Here is a 20,199-nt window from a genome sequence, read left to right on the forward strand (position 1 = left end):
TTGTTTTTTTTTTGTAATCCTGGAATGTGTTTACAGTATTTGTATCAGTGATGTTTTTATTTAATTTTATTTTTTAAGTACTATGTTACTAACAAAGTGTGATTCTGTACGTTTATTTTTTTTTATTTGATTAGAGACCAGGAACTATGTACCATTTTATATACTCTTAACAAACCTTTTGTTAAAGTGCAATTTGTTGTACTATTTCAACTGTCGAATGCAATGAGCTATGAATGTACATAGTTTTGTAGGGATATATCTGGCTCAACTTGTTCATGCTTTGTAGGGATATATCTGGCTCAACTTGTTCATGCTTGTAGGGATGTATTTGGCTCTACTCAAGACTATGAAATACACATATATATATATATATATATACACACACACACACAAAAGTAGATGTCGACTCCCCTTCAAATTAGTGGATTTGGCTATTTCAGCTACACCTGTTGCCGACAGGTGTATAAAATCGAGCACACCGCCATGCAATCTCCATAGACAAACATTGGCAGTAAAATGGCCTTACTGAAGAGCTCAGTGACTTTCAACATGGCACCGTCATAGGATGCCAACTTTTCCAACAAGTCTGTTTGTCAAATTTCTGCCCTGCTAGAGCTGCACCGATCAACTGTAAGTGCTGTTATTGTGAAGTGGAAACGTCTAGGAGCAACAACGGCACAGCCGCGAAGTGACCACACGAGCTCACAGAACAGGACCAATGTGCTGAAGAGTGTAGCGCGTAATAATCGTCTGTCCTCGGTTTAATACTCACTACCGAGTTCCAAACTGCCTCTGGAAGCAACGTCAGTACAATAACTGTTTGTCGGGAGCTTCATGAGATAGTTTTCCATGGCCGCACACAAGCCTAAGATCACCATGCGCAATGCCAAGCGTCTGCTGGAGTGCTGTAGAGCTCGGCTGCCATTGGCCTCTGGAGCAGTGGAAACGCGTTCTCTGGGGTGATGAATCACGCTTCATCATCTGGCCGTCCGACAGACGAATCTGAGTTTGGCAGATGCTAGGAGAGCGCTACCTGCCCGGATGATTAGTGCCAACTGTAAAGTTTGGTGGAGGAATAATGGGGCTGTTTTTCATGGTCCGGGCTAGGCCCCTTAGTTCCAGTGAAGGGAAATCTTAACACTACAGTATACAATGACATTCTAGATGATTTTGTGCTTCGAACTTTGTGGCAACAGTTTGGGGAAGGCCCTTTTCTGTTTCAGCATGACAATGCCCCTGTGCACAAAGCAAGACCCATACAGAAATGGTTTGTCGAGATCGGTGTGGCAGAATTTGACTGCCTTGCACAGAGCTCTGACCTCAACCCCATCGAACACCTTTGGGATGAATTGGAACGTCGACTGCGAGCCAGGCCTAATCGCCCAACCTCACTAATACTCTTGTGGCTGAATGGAAGCAAGTTCCCCGCAGCAATGTTCCGACATTTAGTGGAAAGCCTTCCCAGAAGAGTGGAGGTTGTTCTAGCAGCAAAGGGGGGGACCAACTCCATTTTAAATTACCGTGATGTTGGATTGAGGTGTTCGACGAGCAGGTGTCCACATACTTTTGGTCATGTAGTGTATAACTGACTCGTGTTTTCAAACCCCACATTTTTAAAATGGGTCCGGAAACACTGTTGAAGGCCCAATAAGGTTGTCCTGTGTACATTAACACTGATGGTAGTGTAAATACAAATTAAAGTACATTGAAGGTGCCTGGTTTCATTGTCAAGTGTTTTGCAATTGCACACACTCTGCTGTAAATTAACAATAAGACAAATACTGTACATCCCCTCAAAGTGCTTCAGAACCTCGCCATCACCTGTATGGACATTTTTTATTTATTTATTTTTTTGCCTTTGGCATCACTGTACAAAAAGGATCACATTCACATCACACACATGAAACCAGACAGTCCAGCACACTGCACACAAAAGACGGAGGACATTGGCACATTCACTCAGAACTGGCCACCCCAACTGCACTGTTAAACATTACATTCTCACATCCCCTCAAGGTATTTACCATCTAGTCCTGACAGAGTCCACGCCCTGCTAACATTTCAGGAAGCAGTAAAGTACTTAAGTAAAAAAAAATACTTTAAAGTACTACTTAAGTTTTTTTTTTTTGTGGTATCTTTTTGCCTATTTATATTCCATATGTTTTCCCTAACACCCAAAAGTACTCGTTACATTTTGACTGGAAAATGGTCCAATTCACACACTTATCAAGAGAACATCCCTGGTCACCCCTACTACCTGATCTAGCGGACTCACTAAACAGAACATTCCTGGTCACCCCTACTAACTGATCTGGCGGACTCGCTAAACAATGTTGGTGTGCCATTGGCTATCTATAAATAAATAAATAAATACAAACATTGTTTGGTTTGCTTAATAATGAACTACTTTTGACTTAACTATATTTTAGCAATTCCATTTACTTTGGATACTTAGGTATATTTCAAACCAAATACTTCTAGAGTTACTGAAGTAGTATTTTACTGGGTGAAAATTACTCAAGTAAAAGTATCTTTACGTTTATTAAAGTCTAAAGTATGTCAATTTATTATTTTGTTCCACCACTGTCAATAAGTAACCCTGATTATCTGTACTCACGAGGTCACATTAATAAGACAAGTTCATGACCACGATAAACATTACTGTAATGTTTACCTTCATATTAGAAATGCACTGTGCCAAACAGAACTGTCTCGTATCGCCATCCTCGTCTTCATAGAACAAATCATTCCAGTCATTTTAATGAATGTGTCAACATTTCTCAGTGTTTCAAGCTGTAGAGCTGGTTCGTTTAAGTAGGGCAGGGGTGTAAAACTAATTCCATGGAGAGCTGAGTGTGGGTTTTTGTTTTTTCCCTTTCCCTGAAGACCTAGACAACCAGGTGAGGGGAGTTCCCTACTAATTACTGACATGAATTCATCAATCAAGTACAAGGATGGATTTGAAAACAGACAGACCTTTCACTCATTGTGTGTTTAAATTGTGACTGATCAACAAATAATGAGTAGTTATTTATGAGCCAAGGTAATTTGTAGATCAGTCCGTTGGCAGTTGCCTGGCTGGGCTGCAATGTTGAACAAGCCCATACAGTCTTCTCAATGCGTAGGAGCCATCTGATAATCTGGATTAAGAGTAAAAATTACCAGCTAAATTCCTCATCCTTTTATTGACCCTGATGGACGGTTCTGGACGCTCTGTATGACCCATAAACCTAAAGTCAACCACATCTTCCCCATTTGGGGGGACCACCACCGACTCCGACATCAGCTCGAGATGACACTCAACTTCTCCCTGCTTTGTAATCTTTGGGTGATAGAACTTGTAGTATGTCACCTTGAGACAGAGTCCAACTATGTAGAGTGAGATCATAATGACAAAGATGACATAGGGATCTAGTGGCAGTTCAAGATTTGGAGGGTTCTTCATCATCTGCCACACCCAAAAACCACAAAGCATCCCAATATCCACTCCTATCCAGGTGTGGTAGATGGTGCTCCGCTGCCTGGTGTGCCCCTCCACTATGCTGAACCAGCTAAAGTACCAGATGAGACCTACGGTGGCCCGGTAGAGCCATTCTCCGCCGCCGCTGTCCATGAAGTTTGTCTTCAGTTGCCAGGCGACAAAAAATAGAACCATCCAGGAAGACAGGAAGTGGGCAGCGATGAAGCAGGGGAAGACCGAAGCAAAGAGGGCGACTGCTGCCACACGTGGACCAATCAGGAGCAGGTTCCACAGGAAGTAGACCACTGAGGAGCCCCAGCCCTGCTTGGCCTTGTCTGGGAGGAAGGAACGCAGGGAGCGGTGATACATGGTCACGCTGACGGCGATGGCAGACACTGAACCAAGTGCCTTCAAGACTGAGGGAGAGAAAAAAAACAAATTCAGGATATTATATCAGGTAAAACTGTCAATGAACTCGGCATGTTAAATAACAGACAATCAAGTTATCTGTCAACGAAAGGAATTATAAAAATGTATCATCAGGTCTGGAGTCAGTCACCTCTTAAATTATGAGTAGGGCAAGACCATTAAATTCTGGGGCATAGTTACAAGCTATATAATTTATATCCAGATATCCAGTTGAAGTCAGAAGTTTACATACATACACCATAGCCAAATACATTTAAACTCTGTTTCACAATTCCTGACATTTAATCCTAGTAAAAATTCCCTGTCATGTCAGTTAAGAGCACCACTTTATTTTAAGAATGTGAAATGTCAGAATAATAGTAGAGAGTGATTTATTTCAGCTTTAATTTCTTTCATCACATTCCCAAGTGGGTCAGAAGTTAACATGCAATGCTACCAAATACTGAGTGTCTTTAAATTGTTTAACTTGGGTCAAACGTTTTGGGTAGCCTTCCACAAGCTTCCCACAATAAGTTGGGTGAATTTTGGCCCATTCCTCCTGACGGAGCTGGTGTAACTGAGTCAGGTTTGTAAGGCCTCTTTGCTCGCACAAGCTTTTTCAGTTCTGCCCACACATTTTCTATGGGATTGAGGTGAGGGCTTTGTGATGGCCACTCCAATACCTTGACTTTATTGTCCCTAAGCCATTTTGCCACAACTTTGGAAATATGCTTGGGGTCATTGTCCATTTGGAAGACCCATTTGCGACTAAGCTCTAACGTCCTGACTGTTGTCTTGAGATGTTGCTTCAATATATCCACAAAATGTTAATTCCTCATGATGCCATCTATTTTGTGAAATGCACCAGTCCCTCCTGCAGCAAAGCACCCCCACAACATGATGCTACCACCCCTATGCTTCACGGTTGGGATGGTGTTCTTCGGCTTGCAAGCCTCCCCTTTTTCCTCCAAACATAACGATGGTCATTATGGCCAAACAGTTCTATTTTTGTTTCATCAGACCAGAGGACATTTCTCCAAAAAGTATGATATTTGTCCCCATGTGCAGTTGCAAACTGTAGTCTGCCTTTTTTATGGTGGTTTTGGAGCAGTGGCTTCTTCCTTGCTGAGCAGCCTTTCAGGTTATGTCGATATAGGACTCGTTTTACTGTGGATATAGATACTTTTGTACCTGTTTCCTCCAGCATCTTCACAAGGTCCTTTGCTGTTGTTCTGGGATTGATTTGCACTTTTTGCACCAAAGTACGTTCATCTCTAAGAGACAGAACGCGTCTCGTTCCTGAGCAGTATGACGACTGCATGGTCCCATGGTGTTTATACTTGCGTACTATTGTTTGTACAGATGAACGTGGTACCTTCAGGCGTTTAGAAATTGCTCCCAAGGATGAACCAGACTTGTGGAGGTCTTGGCTGATTTCTTTTGATTTTCACATGATGTCAAGCAAAGAGGCACTGAATTTGAAGGTAGGCCTTGAAATACAGGTACACCCCCAATTGACTCAAATTATGTCAATTAGCCTATCAGAAGCTTCTAAAGCCATGACATAATTTTCTGGAGTTTTCCAAGCTGTTTAAAGACACAGTCAACATAGTGTATGTAAACTTCTGACCCACTAGAATTGTGATACAGTGAATTATAAGCGAAATAATCTGTCTGTAAACAATGGTTGGAAAAATTACTTGTGTCATGCACAAGGTAGATGTCCTAACCGACTTGCCAAAACTATAGTTTGTTCACAAGAAATTTGTGGAGTGGTTGAAAAACGAGTTTTAATGACTCCAACATAAGTGTATGTAAATTTCCAACTTCAACTGTCCCTCAAGGTCTTTGCGTTCTAAGTAATTCTGTGTTTGCTTTTACGTACTTGTAATGGGCTCCACCTCTCCCCTCTGGATGATGATGGTAATCATGAGGACAAGCTGTGGCGCGCTCTCAGAGAAGGTCTCGATGAGGCGCAGCAGGCTAAGGTCATGGGTCAGATACACGGCGTTGCCCTCCATGTAACGCTTTCTACAGCAGAAGCCACATATCGAGATCCTCACAAGACCAGCATATCTAAAATGACAGCCACATACATAGTTATTATTTATTTATTTTTATTCTATAAAAAGGAGTTTGGTTACAATGGTGTTTCTGCCTTGAGATGTGAGGGGAAACATTCAGAGAAGATACTACTTCAAGAACGTGCTACTCTGACAATTTTTATTTTTACCTTTATTTAACCAGGCAAGTCAGTTAAGAACAAATACTTATTTTCAATGACGGCCTAGGAACAGTGGGATAACTGCCTGTTCAGGGGCAGAACGACAGATTTGTACCTTGTCAGCTCGGGGGTTTGAACTTGCAACCTTCCGGTTACTAGTCCAACGCTCTAACCACTAGGCTACCCTGCCGCCTCTACACTCTAACCACTAGGCTACCCTGCCGCCCCTCCACTCTAACCACTAGGCTACCCTGCCGCCCCTCCACTCTAACCACTAGGCTACCCTGCCGCCTCTACACTCTAACCACTAGGCTACCCTGCCGCCTCTACACTCTAACCACTAGGCTACCCTGCCGCCTCTACACTCTAACCACTAGGCTACCCTGCCGCCTCTACACTCTAACCACTAGGCTACCCTGCCGCCTCTACACTCTAACCACTAGGCTACCCTGTCGCCTCTACACTCTAACCACTAGGCTACCCTGCCGCCTCTACACTCTAACCACTAGGCTACCCTGCCGCCTCTACACTCTAACCACTAGGCTACCCTGCCGCCTCTACACTCTAACCACTAGGCTACCCTGCCGCCTCTACACTCTAACCACTAGGCTACCCTGCCTCCTCTACACTCTAACCACTAGGCTACCCTGCCGCCTCTACACTCTAACCACTAGGCTACCCTGCCTCCTCTACACTCTAACCACTAGGCTACCCTGCCGCCCCTACACTCTAACCACTAGGCTACCCTGCCGCCTCTACACTCTAACCACTAGGCTACCCTGCTAATGTTCCCGTGGTGTAAAGTCCCTAAGTAAAAGTACTACTTAAGTAGGTTTTTGGGGTATCTGTAGTTTACTAATTATATTTTGGACTACTTTTACTTCACTACATTACTAAATGTAATTACATTACTCCACACATTTTCCCTGACACCCAAAAGTACTCGTTACATTTTGAATGCTTAACAGGACAGGAAAATGGTCCAGTTCACACACTAATCAGCAGAACATCCCTGGTCATCCCTACTTTCTCTGATCTAGCGGACTCACTAAACAACACATGCTTCGTTTGTAAATGACGCCTGAGTGTTGGAGAATGCCCCTGGCTATCCGTAATTTAACATTTTAAAAAAATGTATAAATATATTATTATTATTTTAAATGGTGCCGTCAAGTTACCTTAATATAAGGAATTTGAAATTATTTACACTTTGACTTTTGTTACTTGAGTAAAAATATTTGGTTTAAAATATACTTAGGTAAAATTTTACTGGGTGACTTTTACTTGAGTCATGTTCTATTAAGGTTATCTTTACTTTTACTCAAGTATGATAATTGGATACTTTTTCCACTACTGCAATGTTCTACACCAAGATTCTACTACTCCGACAATGTACTACTCATGTACTACTCACTACGACAATGTACTACTCATGTACTACTCACTACGACAATGTTGCTGTATCCTCTTAAACATGTGGCAGTTTGAAATGGTATTTGCTTACATATTTATTTTGACTGCGACGCGATCAGGGGAGCAGTCGGCAGAAAGGCAAACAGTTTCTTAAAGGAGCCTTGCTTGCCAGACTTAAAGCTCACAAGGATTGTGAAAACCAGTGTTGCAAAGTACTTAAGTAAAAATACTTTAAAGTACTACTTAAGTACTGCACTTCACTATTTTTGACAACTTTCACTCCACTACATTCCTAAAGTAAATCATGTACTTTTTACTCCATCCATTTTCCCTGACACCCAAAAACTACTTGTTAGCCAGACAGAAAAGTGGTCCAATTCACGCACTTATCTAGTGGTTAGTGCGTTGGGCCAGTAACCAGAAGGTTGCTGGATCGAATCCCCGAGCTGACAAGGTAAAAATCGGTCATTCTGCCCCTGAGCAAGGCAGTTTCCCAGACGCCGAAGACGTGGTGTCGATTAAGGCAGCCCCCCGCACCTCTCTGATTCAGAGGGGTTGGGTTAAATGCGGAAGACACATTTCAGTTGGACAACTGACTAGGTATCCCCCTTTCCCATCCCTGGTCATCCCTACTGCCTCTGATCTAGCAGATTCAATAAACACAAATGCTTAAATTCTAAATAATATATTTTTTATAAATTATTTATTTTTTAGCCCTTTTTGGTGGTATCCAATTGGTAGTTACAGTCTTGTCCCATCGCTGCAACTCCCGTACGGACTCAGGAGAGGCAACGCTCGAGAGCCATGCGTCCTCCAAAACACGACCCTGCCAAGCTGCACTGCTTCTTGACACACTGACCGCATAACCCGGAAGACAGCCGCACCAATGTGTCAGCGTGCAATGCGCCAGGCCCGCCACAGCGAGATGGGACAAGGCCATCCCAAACCCTCCCCTAACCAGGACGACGCTGGGCCAATAATGCGGCGCCTCATGGGTCGAGACCGGCTGCGACAAAACCCGGATCTGTAGTGACACCTCTAGCACTGCGATGCAGTGCCTAACATGCTGACCAGACCACTCGCGCGCTTGCTGATTTTGTCCACCCACACCTGACATGATCAGAACACGCAGGATGAAATATCAAAACGAACTCTGAACCAACTATATTAACTTGGGGACAGGTCAAAAAGCATTAAACATTAATGGCAAATTAGCTATCTAGCTTGCTGTTGCTAGCTAATTTGTCCTGGGATATAAACATTGGGTTGTTATTTTACTTCTGATCGTTGCATGTGCAGCATGGCAAAATAAATGTACACATACAGTACCAGTCAAAAGTTTGGACGCACCTACTCATTCAAGGGTTTTTCTTTATTTTTTACTATTTTCTACATTGTAGAATAATAGTGAAGACATTGTAGTGAAGTAACACATATGGAATCATGTAGTAACCAACATTTTTTTTTAAACAAATCAAAATATATTTTAGATTCTTCAGAGTAGCCACCCTTTGCCTTGATGACATCTTTGCACACTTGGCATTCTCTCAACCATTGTCATGAGGAATGCTTTTCCAACAGTCTTGAAGGAGTTCCCACATATGCTGAGCACTTGTTGGCTACGGTCCAACTCATCCCAAACGATCTCAACTGGGTTGAGGTTAGGTGATTGTGGAGGCCAGGTCATCTGATGCAGCATTCCACCACTCCCCTTCTTGGTCAAATAGACCTTACACAGCCTGGAGTTGTGTTTTGGGTCATTATCCGGTTGAAAAGCAAATGATAGTCTCACTAAGTGCAAACCAGATGGGATGTTGTATCGCTGCAGAATTATGTGGTAGCCATGCTGGTTAAATATGCCTTTAATTCTAAATAAAATCACAGACAGTGTCACCAGTGTCTCACAAAGACACGGCGGTTGGAACCAAAAATCTCACATTTGGACTCATCAGACCAAAGGACAGATTTCCACCGGTCTAATGTTCATTGCTCATGTTTCTTGGCCCAAGCAAGTCTCTTCTTATTATTGGTGTCCTTTAGTAGTGGTTTCGTAGCAGCAATTCAACCATGGAGGCCTGATTCACACAGTCTCCTCTGAAAAGTTGATGTTGAGATGTGTCTGTTACTTGAACTCCATGAAGCATTTATTTGGGCTGCAATTTCTGAGGCTGGTAACTCTAATGAACTTATCCTCTGCAGCAGAGGTAACTCTGGGTCTTCCTTTCCTATGGCGGTCCTAATGAGAGCCAGTTTCATCATAGCGATTGATGGTTTTTGCGACTGCACTTAAAAGAAATGTTCAAAGTTCTTGAAATGTTCCAGATTGACTGACCTTCAGGTCTTAAAGTAATGATGGACTGCCATTTTTCTTTGCTTATTTGATCTGTTCTTGCCATAATATGGACATGGGATTTACCAAATAAGGCTCAAATGCATTAAGGAAAGAAATTCCACAAATGAACTTTTAACAAGGCACACCTGTTAATTGAAATGCATTCCAGGTGACTACCTCATGAAGCTGGTTGAGAGAATGCCAAGAGTATGCAAAGCTGTCATCAAGGCAAAGGGTGGCTACTTTGAAGATTTTGTTTTACACCTTTTTGGTTACTACATGATTCCATATGTTATTTCATAGTTTTGATGTCTTCACTATTATTCTACAATGTAGACAATTGTACAAATAAAGAAAAACCCTGGAATGAGTAGGTGTGTCCAAACTTGACTGGTACTGTCATTTTCTCGAGTTTTGCATATTTGTGATTCGTACTGTTATCAGATCTTCAACCAAAACCTTTTATTTGAAAAAGGGAACCTGAATGAACAAATAACACAACAATGACATACTTATTTCCTTTATTTCATAAACTAAGTTATGCAAGCCAGGCATAGTGGGTCCCATGTCGTCCAAAAAGTTAAACTGAAAACACCTTTAGTAATTCCAACTGCAAAACTTAAAATGAAGAGAATAGTATTATAATTAATCGATGTATGTAAAATATACTTTATGTATTTCACCAAAAATCCCTCATATTTATTTTAATTTATTATTAAGGTTGTTTTAAAGATGTATTACATTACTTTCAAGAGTGAATTATTTTATTGTATTTATTGTCTACAATTATGTTAATGCTGTGATGTCATCAACGGGAGCCATGCTTTTTTGTTGTTGTTAACAAATCAATACAGGAAGTACATGTGGGAACACAAGTATATATAACTAATATACAAAGGACAATTGGGCTAGGGGGATAGAGGGCGGCGCTGGGGGGTACAATATCACATTACACAAGGATCTTAAGGGACATACAGTGCCTTGCGAAAGTATTCGGCCCCCTTGAACTTTGCGACCTTTTGCCACATTTCAGGCTTCAAACATAAAGATATAAAACTGTATTTTTTTGTGAAGAATCAACAACAAGTGGGACACAATCATGAAGTGGAACAACATTTATTGGATATTTCAAACTTTTTTAACAAATCAAAAACTGAAAAATTGGGCGTGCAAAATTATTCAGCCCCCTTAAGTTAATACTTTGTAGCGCCACCTTTTGCTGCGATTACAGCTGTAAGTCGCTTGGGGTATGTCTCTATCAGTTTTGCACATCGAGAGACTGACATTTTTTCCCATTCCTCCTTGCAAAACAGCTCGAGCTCAGTGAGGTTGGATGGAGAGCATTTGTGAACAGCAGTTTTCAGTTCTTTCCACAGATTCTCGATTGGATTCAGGTCTGGACTTTGACTTGGCCATTCTAACACCTGGATATGTTTATTTTTGAACCATTCCATTGTAGATTTTGCTTTATGTTTTGGATCATTGTCTTGTTGGAAGACAAATCTCCATCCCAGTCTCAGGTCTTTTGCAGACTCCATCAGGTTTTCTTCCAGAATGGTCCTGTATTTGGCTCCATCCATCTTCCCATCAATTTTAACCATCTTCCCTGTCCCTGCTGAAGAAAAGCAGGCCCAAACCATGATTCTGCCACCACCATGTTTGACAGTGGGGATGGTGTGTTCAGCTGTGTTGCTTTTACGCCAAACATAACGTTTTGCATTGTTGCCAAAAAGTTCAATTTTGGTTTCATCTGACCAGAGCACCTTCTTCCACATGTTTGGTGTGTCTCCCAGGTGGCTTGTGGCAAACTTTAAACGACACTTTTTATGGATATCTTTAAGAAATGGCTTTCTTCTTGCCACTCTTCCATAAAGGCCAGATTTGTGCAATATACGACTGATTGTTGTCCTATGGACAGAGTCTCCCACCTCAGCTGTAGATCTCTGCAGTTCATCCAGAGTGATCATGGGCCTCTTGGCTGCATCTCTGATCAGTCTTCTCCTTGTATGAGCTGAAAGTTTAGAGGGACGGCCAGGTCTTGGTAGATTTGCAGTGGTCTGATACTCCTTCCATTTCAATATTATTGCTTGCACAGTGCTCCTTGGGATGTTTAAAGCTTGGGAAATCTTTTTGTATCCAAATCCGGCTTTAAACTTCTTCACAACAGTATCTCGGACCTGCCTGGTGTGTTCCTTGTTCTTCATGATGCTCTCTGCGCTTTTAACGGACCTCTGAGACTATCACAGTGCAGGTGCATTTATACGGAGACTTGATTACACACAGGTGGATTGTATTTATCATCATTAGTCATTTAGGTCAACATTGGATCATTCAGAGATCCTCACTGAACTTCTGGAGAGAGTTTGCTGCACTGAAAGTAAAGGGGCTGAATAATTTTGCACGCCCAATTTTTCAGTTTTTGATTTGTTAAAAAAGTTTGAAATATCCAATAAATGTCGTTCCACTGTATGATTGTGTCCCACTTGTTGTTGATTCTTCACAAAAAAATACAGTTTTATATCTTTATGTTTGAAGCCTGAAATGTGGCAAAAGGTCGCAAAGTTCAAGGGGGCCGAATACTTTCGCAAGGCACTGTACATACACACACTTGTAATTCTAAACAGCTTTTTTGTTAGTAGCGTATTTAATTGTCTTAAAATGCAGTTCAATACAGTTTTTGTAAGGTAAGAAAATGTGTTTTTTTCATTGTAAATTTACATTTATGAATATGAAATTTGGTCAAAAGAACAATGAAATGAATGACATAAAAATGTTTCAGCTTATTTCTATCGTAGGTAAAGAATCCAAGTAGTACATCTCTCCACAATAGTGTAAAATCTTCATAAATGTGTTCAATTATAAATCTACTGATGTCTTGCCACAGTTCTCTTACATGAATACAATGCCAAAAAAGATGCAACACTGCTTCTGGGTGGTCATTACAAAAGGAGCAATTTGAGTTGATGTTTTCCTTAAACTTCTTCATATAGTGGTTGGCAGGATAATATTTATGAATAATTTTAAAGGAAACTTCCTTAATTTTGTTAACAAGTAGGTATGTGTGTGGAACATCCAAACTTTTTTCCAACAGATATTATCAATAAATCCATTCCAATAAGGCATGACATAAGGCATGACATAAGGCATGACATAAGGTATAGATACAACATCCTGCTGAAACAAGGATCGTATCGCTCTGTTGTTGAATGGACCAAAAGAGAAACAAATCTTTCCTACTGATGAGTCAACAGGGTCAATAGAAGGTAGGCTCTGAGGGTCAGGTCTTGACACGTTCCTGAATAACAGAGCAACACCTGAGGGAATGGCATCTAAAACAATTGCAAAATCTTTAGGTGTTACAGGGACCTTGTAAAGGGATAAGAATTCTTTATAACTGAGCAAAAGACCCTCTGCATTTACCAGTTGGCTCACCAATAGGATATTATTTCGGAACCAATATTCTAAAAACAGAGAGGTATTTTTATACAATATATCCCGATTATTCCATATATAATATCTGCGTGGAGAAAAATTGTGTTTATAAATTAAGGACCATGACAAGAAAACCTGCCGATGAAAAGCAGAAAGTTTCACTGGAACTTTGTCAATATTATATTTGCAAAACAACATGAAGTTAAGGCCACCAAAAGTAGAGAAGACATGATGAGGAATACAATTCCAGATAGAAGTGGGTCTTCTTAGGAATTGTTTTATCCAATTGACCTTAAAAGTATTATTTAAAGTATTATTTAAAGTCCAGAAAATTCAGTCCACCATTCTCATAAGTGTTCATTACAACAGTTTTCCTAATGTAATGGGTACGGTTTCTCCAAAGAAAGTTGAAAAGCATCTGGTCTATCTCCTTGCTTATTTTACGGTCAAGATATAAAGATAGAGCACCATATGTTAGTCTAGAGATACCTTCAGCCTTGGTTATTAGGACTCTACCTTTTAAAGATAAGTCCCTCTGTAGCCATTGATTTAGTTTCTTCTGGGTTTTTTTAATAAGAGGGTTCAAATTTAGTAAGCCTCTAGACTTCTGATCCTTTGTAATGGTTATGCCTAAATATATTAGTTCTTCTTTCACTGGAATACCATAATATGAAGGTGTCACACAATCTTTGACAGCTATGAGTTCACATCTATTTATGTTAAGATATAGACCAGACGCTTTGGAAAAGGATTGTATCACATTGATCGATATGGGAATTTGGTTAGCGTCTTTCAGAAAAAGTGTAGTATCATCAGCCAGCTGGCTTATAATCATTTCTTTACCAGCTATGGAAATACCTTGTAAAGGAACTATTATTTAAAGAATTTGCAAGAAGTTGGCCTTCAGGAGACTCAAATGATGCTACTTCCATCCAAATGATGCTACTTGATCATGTGACTTGTGGAATGTCCCACGTTTTTAGAGGGGGGGGGGGGGGGTCAGGGTAACAGGACTGACTGAAATCCTGGGGACACAACTAAAATGTGTATTTAAACTAACATATTATGAATTTCCGATGAGGAAATGTATTTTTTTTGTCTAAATTGGAAATAGAGTCACACAATAATACCTTAAAAAAAAAAAAAAAAACGATTTCTGAAGGATTCTAATCCTTATATTTCATGGTGAAGTGTAGTGTTAGAGAGTGGGGACAGGCTAAAAATCCATTTTTTTTCAGTGTTCTAGGTCGTTTTTAATTAAGGTTTTACATGATGTATCTTCAAATTGCAATTAGGACAAAGTGCAAGACACTTTGCTTGATAATATAATGTATTATACAGATACTTTTCATGCATATGTATGCACGTAATGTCCTGGGGACAGAAAAGACACCGATTCAGAATGGCCCTTATACTTTTGATATTTAAGTATATTTTATCAATTACATTTACTTTTGATATGTAAGTATATTTTATCAATTACATTTACTTTTGATATTTAAGTATATTTTATCAATTACATTTACTTTTGATATTTAAGTATATTTTATCAATTACATTTACTTTTGATATTTAAGTATATTTTATCAATTACATTTACTTTTGATATTTAAGTATATTTTATCAATTACATTTACTTTTGATATTTAAGTATATTTTATCAATTACATTTACTTTTGATATTTAAGTATATTTTATCAATTACATTTACTTTTGATATTTAAGTATATTTGATCAATTACATTTACTTTTGATATTCAAGTATATTTTATCAATTACATTTACTTTTGATACTTAAGTATCTATAAAAACCAAATACTTTTACTCAAGTAGTATTTTACTGGGTGACTTTCACTTTTACATGTGTCATTTTCTATGAAGGTATCTTTACTTTTACTCAAGTATGACAATTGGGTATATTTTCCAACACTGGATATACAAGTTCCTTAGGATATCAACACAGTCCGTGGCTGTTTCTTTTCCCAGTTCAACAAATCCAAGTCAACAAAAGTTTAACTGAACCTGAGGTAGACTCCCATCTGGAACACATGAAGGATCTTGAGTGAGTGAAGGCTCTTCACAAGGCTCTCTGTCCTGGTCTCAGTGCTGTCCTTGTCATAGTGGTACCACAGCCAGCTGAAAGCCTGGACCAGGGCTGAGGAGCCTAGTAGTAGAAACATCAGCAGTCCCATGAACACGTAGGCCTCTTGTTGATAGAAAGTCACCACCGCCCACACGTCTAGTACCACATCCAGGAGAAAAAACAACATACCTCCGACAGTCAACAAGAAGTCAGAGGCGGGGTACTTGAATGGGATAGATTGTCCCGCGTCCTCCTCCATGGTGGCTGTGTAAAACTGAAAATTCACACGGTTGCGTTGGCTCTAGCACTTATCAACCCAATGAGAGAGAGCGAGAGAGAGAATGCATTACGTTTGACGTCTCCTCACTGTGGAGGAACCCTTGCACTGTGAAACTGAAAGTAAGCAAACGCCAGAAGTACAGCAGGTTTTCATTCCTCCCGCCTCCCAAATGCTTTTGGGGGAGGGACAAGAGACATTTTGCATATAACAAAGTATTTCAAGTTGTAGGCAACATGATGAGATAGTAAAATAATTGTAACATACTGTTTTACACACTTTGTATGTATAGTATACATTATACTGTATTCTAGTCATGGCTCATTCTATATGATTCTATACTGCTGTCCACACCTTTTTCTTTTTCATAAACTGTCAATGTCTACACACCATTTTAAACGGAGTATACAAAACATTAAGAACACCTGCTCTTTCCATGACATAAACTGTCAATGTCTACACACCATTTTAAACGGAGTATACAAAACATTAAGAACACCTGCTCTTTCCATGACATAAACTGTCAATGTCTACACACCATTTTAAACTGAGTGTACAAAACATTAAGAACACCTGCTCTTTCCATGACATAAACTGTCAATGTCTACACACCATTTTAAACTGAGTGTACAAAACATTAAGAACACCTGCTCTTTCCATGACATAAACTGTCAATGTCTACACACCATTTTAAACGGAGTATACAAAACATTAAGAACACCTGCTCTTTCCATGACAAACTGACCAGGTGAAATCATGTGAAAGCTGTGGTCCCTTATTGATGTCACTTGTTAAATCCACTTAAATCAGTGTAGATGAAGGGGAGGAGACAGGTTAAAGAATATTTTTTTAAGCCTTGAGACAATGTGGACATGGATTGTGTATGTGTGCCATTCAGAGGGTGAATAGACAATACAACAGATTTAAGTGCCTTTGAACAGGGTAGGGTAGTAGTTTCCAGGCGCACCGGTTTGTGTCAAGAACTGCAACCCTGCTGGGTTTTTCACGCTCAACAGTTTCCCGTGTGTATCAAGAATGGTCCACCATCCAAAGGACATCCAGCCAACGTGATACAACTTTGGGAAACATTGGAGTCAAATTGGGCTTTAATGGGACAAATGTCATCCAAAAAGTTGACTCAAGTTTTCCAAAAAGCACCTGGATGATCATCAAGACTCTTGGAAGAATGTTCTATGGACAGAGGATTCGAAAGAGTAACTTTTTTGGCGTGACATGGGACCCATTATGCCTGGCTAAAACCAAACACTGCATTCCACAGTAAGAACCTTATACCAACGGTCAAGCATGGTGGTGGTAGTTTGATGGTTTAGGGATGCTTTGCTGCCTCAGGACTTGGACAACATGCCTCAATAGAAGGAACCATAATTTCTGCTCTGTATCAGAGAATTCTACGGGAGAATGTCAGGTCATCAGTCAGGGAGAGGAAGCTGAAGCGCAGCTGGGTCACACAGCAAGACAATGATCCAAAACACACAATCAAGTCTACATGAAAATGGTTAAAAAGCAACACATTTGAAGTTTTGTAATGGCCTAGTCAAAATCCAAACTTAATCCCAATTGAGATGTTGTGGCAGGACTTGAAAAGAGCAGTTCATGCTTGAAAACCCATAAATGTCACTGAGTTGAAGCAGCTAAAGGTGGCACAACCAGTTACTGATTTGTAAGGGGGCAATTACTTTTCACACAGGGGCATTGTGGGTGTTGCATAACTTAGTTTATGAAATAAAGGAAATAAGTATGTCACTGTTGTGCTATTTGTTCATTCAGGTTCCCTTTTTCAAATAAAAGGTTTTGGTTGAAGATCTGATAACAGTACGAATCACAAATATGCACAACTAGAGAAAATTATAAAGGAAGGAAATACTTTTTCACAGCCCTGTGTATATATTAAACACACACTACCGGTCAAATGTTTAAGAATACCTACTCATTCAAGTGTTTTCTTTATTTATTTTTGTAGAATAATAGTGAAGACAACAAAACTATGAAATAACACATATGGAATCATGTAGTAACCAAAAAAAGTGTTAAACAAATAAAAATATGTATTTTTCTTAAAACTGCATTGTTGGCTAAGGGCTTGTAAAGTAAGCATTTCACTGTGTGTGACAAATACAATTTGATCGCTATGGGTCCTCAGGTAGATAAAGTTACTGAAGTCACTATGGGTCCTCAGGTAGATAACGTTACTGACATCACTACGGGTCCTCAGGTAGATAACGTTACTGACATCACTACGGGTCCTCAGGTAGATAACGTTACTGACATCACTACGGGTCCTCAGGTAGATAACGTTACTGACATCACTACGGGTCCTCAGGTAGATAACGTTACTGACATCACTACGGGTCCTCAGGTAGATAACGTTACTGACATCACTACGGGTCCTCAGGTAGATAACGTTACTGACATCACTACGGGTCCTCAGGTAGATAACGTTACTGACATCACTACGGGTCCTCAGGTAGATAAAGTTACTGACATCACTACGGGTCCTCAGGTAGATAACGTTACTGACATCACTACGGGTCCTCAGGTAGATAACGTTACTGACATCACTATGGGTCCTCAGGTAGATAACGTTACTGACATCACTACGGGTCCTCAGGTAGATAACGTTACTGACATCACTACGGGTCCTCAGGTAGATAACGTTACTGACATCACTACGGGTCCTCAGGTAGATAACGTTACTGACATCACTATGGGTCCTCAGGTAGATAACGTTACTGACATCACTATGTTAAAGTACAACAATGCAATACTATCTAGTACACTTCCACTTACATCCTGTTTGAAGACAGATATGTGTGAGCATTACTCATAGGAGATTATATTATACTCATGTATTGACGATGTCAATAGGTGAAGCCCCGGAAGAGCACTTGAGGAACTTCTAAGAAAATAACATTGAAACCACGGACATAAACAACACAAAAGATAAGTCATGAAACTACATAACTTTGTGATGGTCTTATGATTTTAATAGCCCAGCATTACATGCCCTTTAAATGATGAGATAAGAGAAAGGCTGAATGGTTGACCTTCAGGGGAATAGGTTCCCACAACACACTGTAATAACAATCATGTGCAGAACGAATGAGATGACAGTTAAAATATGGAATATTTGATTCCATTCTGCAGTATCCAATAATGTTTCACACAGAAATCTTAACATTCTAGGAACATAACTTCACAAGGCCACAGGTATGGCTATACATTTTTTTATTTAACTAGGCATGTCAGTTAAGAACAAATTCTTATTTACAATGACGGCCTTCATTGGGCCAAACCCAAACCCGGACGACACTGGGCCAATTGTTTGCCGCCCTATGGGATTCCCAATCACGGCCGGTTGTGATACAGCCTGGAATCGAACCAGGGTCTGCAGTGACGCCTCTAGCACTGAGATGCAGTGCCTTTAGACCGCTGCGCCACTCGGGAGCCAGAACATCCAGAACATTGTCCACAACATAATGTCAAAAGTAGTGCAGGAATAGGGTGTCATTTGGGACTCTAATCAAACTGTACTGACGTTCCATCCATGTGTACGTACAGTGTGGCCTACATAGATTTGATGCTGTGTATAGAAAAAAAGACGAATGAAGCTGGTGGACGAGTGACCGTCACAGACATTAGTGGATGCACTGTCGGCAGAGATACAAAGACTTAAAAATAACACAACAGTTACAACAGGAAAGCGAGGAACGTGATAGTTCATCGTACATTCATCGTACATAACAAAAATGTCAAATAACTTTCAGAAATACAAACTTTTCACACAATGATAATAACGGATACAAATGTACCATTACTTATTCTTCTAATTACCTTTGGCATCATGAACGGTAGCAGGGTTGTTTCACGCGCAATTAGGTATTTTGAGATTTTAAGTAGAAACTGTGCACCAATATTGAATTTTACAAGCCTGTTATATTAAATTAAGTGTCCTTTAAAGGGATACTTCAAGATTTTGGCAATGAGGCCCTTTATCGCCTTCCCCAGAGTCGGATGAACTCGTGGGATACCATTTTTATGTCTCTGTGTGCAGTTTAAAGGAAGTTGCTAACTAGCTCTAGTGCAAATGCTAACTTAAGATACCCATAGACTTCCATTCATTACACTAACGCTAGTTAGCATTGACTGGCGACACTACATCTAACTTCCTTCATACTGGACATGGAGACATACAAAAAATGGTATCCACATCTAAGTGTGGGGAAGTAGATAAAGGGCCTCATTGCCAAAATCCCAAAGTATACCTTTAATATTGACCGAATAGAAAATTCTATCAACTCTGAGCTTTATTTATAAATGAAGATTTGCGAAAGTCCAAAAGCATTTTGTGACATCTAGGAAGATTGTTTACTTTTCTTTCCCTCATTTTAAGGTCAATACTGTTATTTGATCTGAACTCTCGTTTTAATATGATGAAAACATTTTGTTTTATATATATATATATTTGTTTTTACATTGAACATTAATGGTGTAAGAGCAGGTGAGCTGAATCTACTTGTTTTGGCCATTTTCTGGTGTTTTGTGGTGGAAA

The 20,199-nt window shown here is 40.0% G+C and overlaps 1 protein-coding gene across 2 annotated transcripts; it reads right to left on the minus strand.

Moving 5' to 3' along the window:
• Nucleotides 1-1,799: 1,799 nt before the first annotated feature.
• Nucleotides 1,800-16,037, minus strand: LOC139373841 (XK-related protein 8-like). 2 transcript variants are annotated; one of them, XR_011627615.1, is made up of 4 exons: nucleotides 15,292-16,037; nucleotides 5,754-5,944; nucleotides 2,222-3,876; nucleotides 1,800-2,033 (listed from the first exon to the last, which is right to left on the minus strand). XR_011627615.1 is itself a non-coding variant. In XM_071114917.1 (3 exons), exons 1-3 carry the CDS (start codon nucleotides 15,609-15,611, stop codon nucleotides 3,146-3,148), a joined length of 1,242 nt encoding a protein of 413 aa, XP_070971018.1. In that variant the 5' UTR covers nucleotides 15,612-16,037; the 3' UTR covers nucleotides 1,818-3,145. The 2 variants fall into 2 exon arrangements, 1 of the variants encoding a protein (XP_070971018.1); XM_071114917.1 differs by having other exon boundaries at nucleotides 1,818-3,876.
• Between the last annotated feature and the right edge of the window lie 4,162 nt (nucleotides 16,038-20,199).

Source organism: Oncorhynchus clarkii, chromosome 18, assembly GCF_045791955.1.
Source record: "Oncorhynchus clarkii lewisi isolate Uvic-CL-2024 chromosome 18, UVic_Ocla_1.0, whole genome shotgun sequence".
NCBI lineage: Eukaryota > Metazoa > Chordata > Actinopteri > Salmoniformes > Salmonidae > Oncorhynchus > Oncorhynchus clarkii.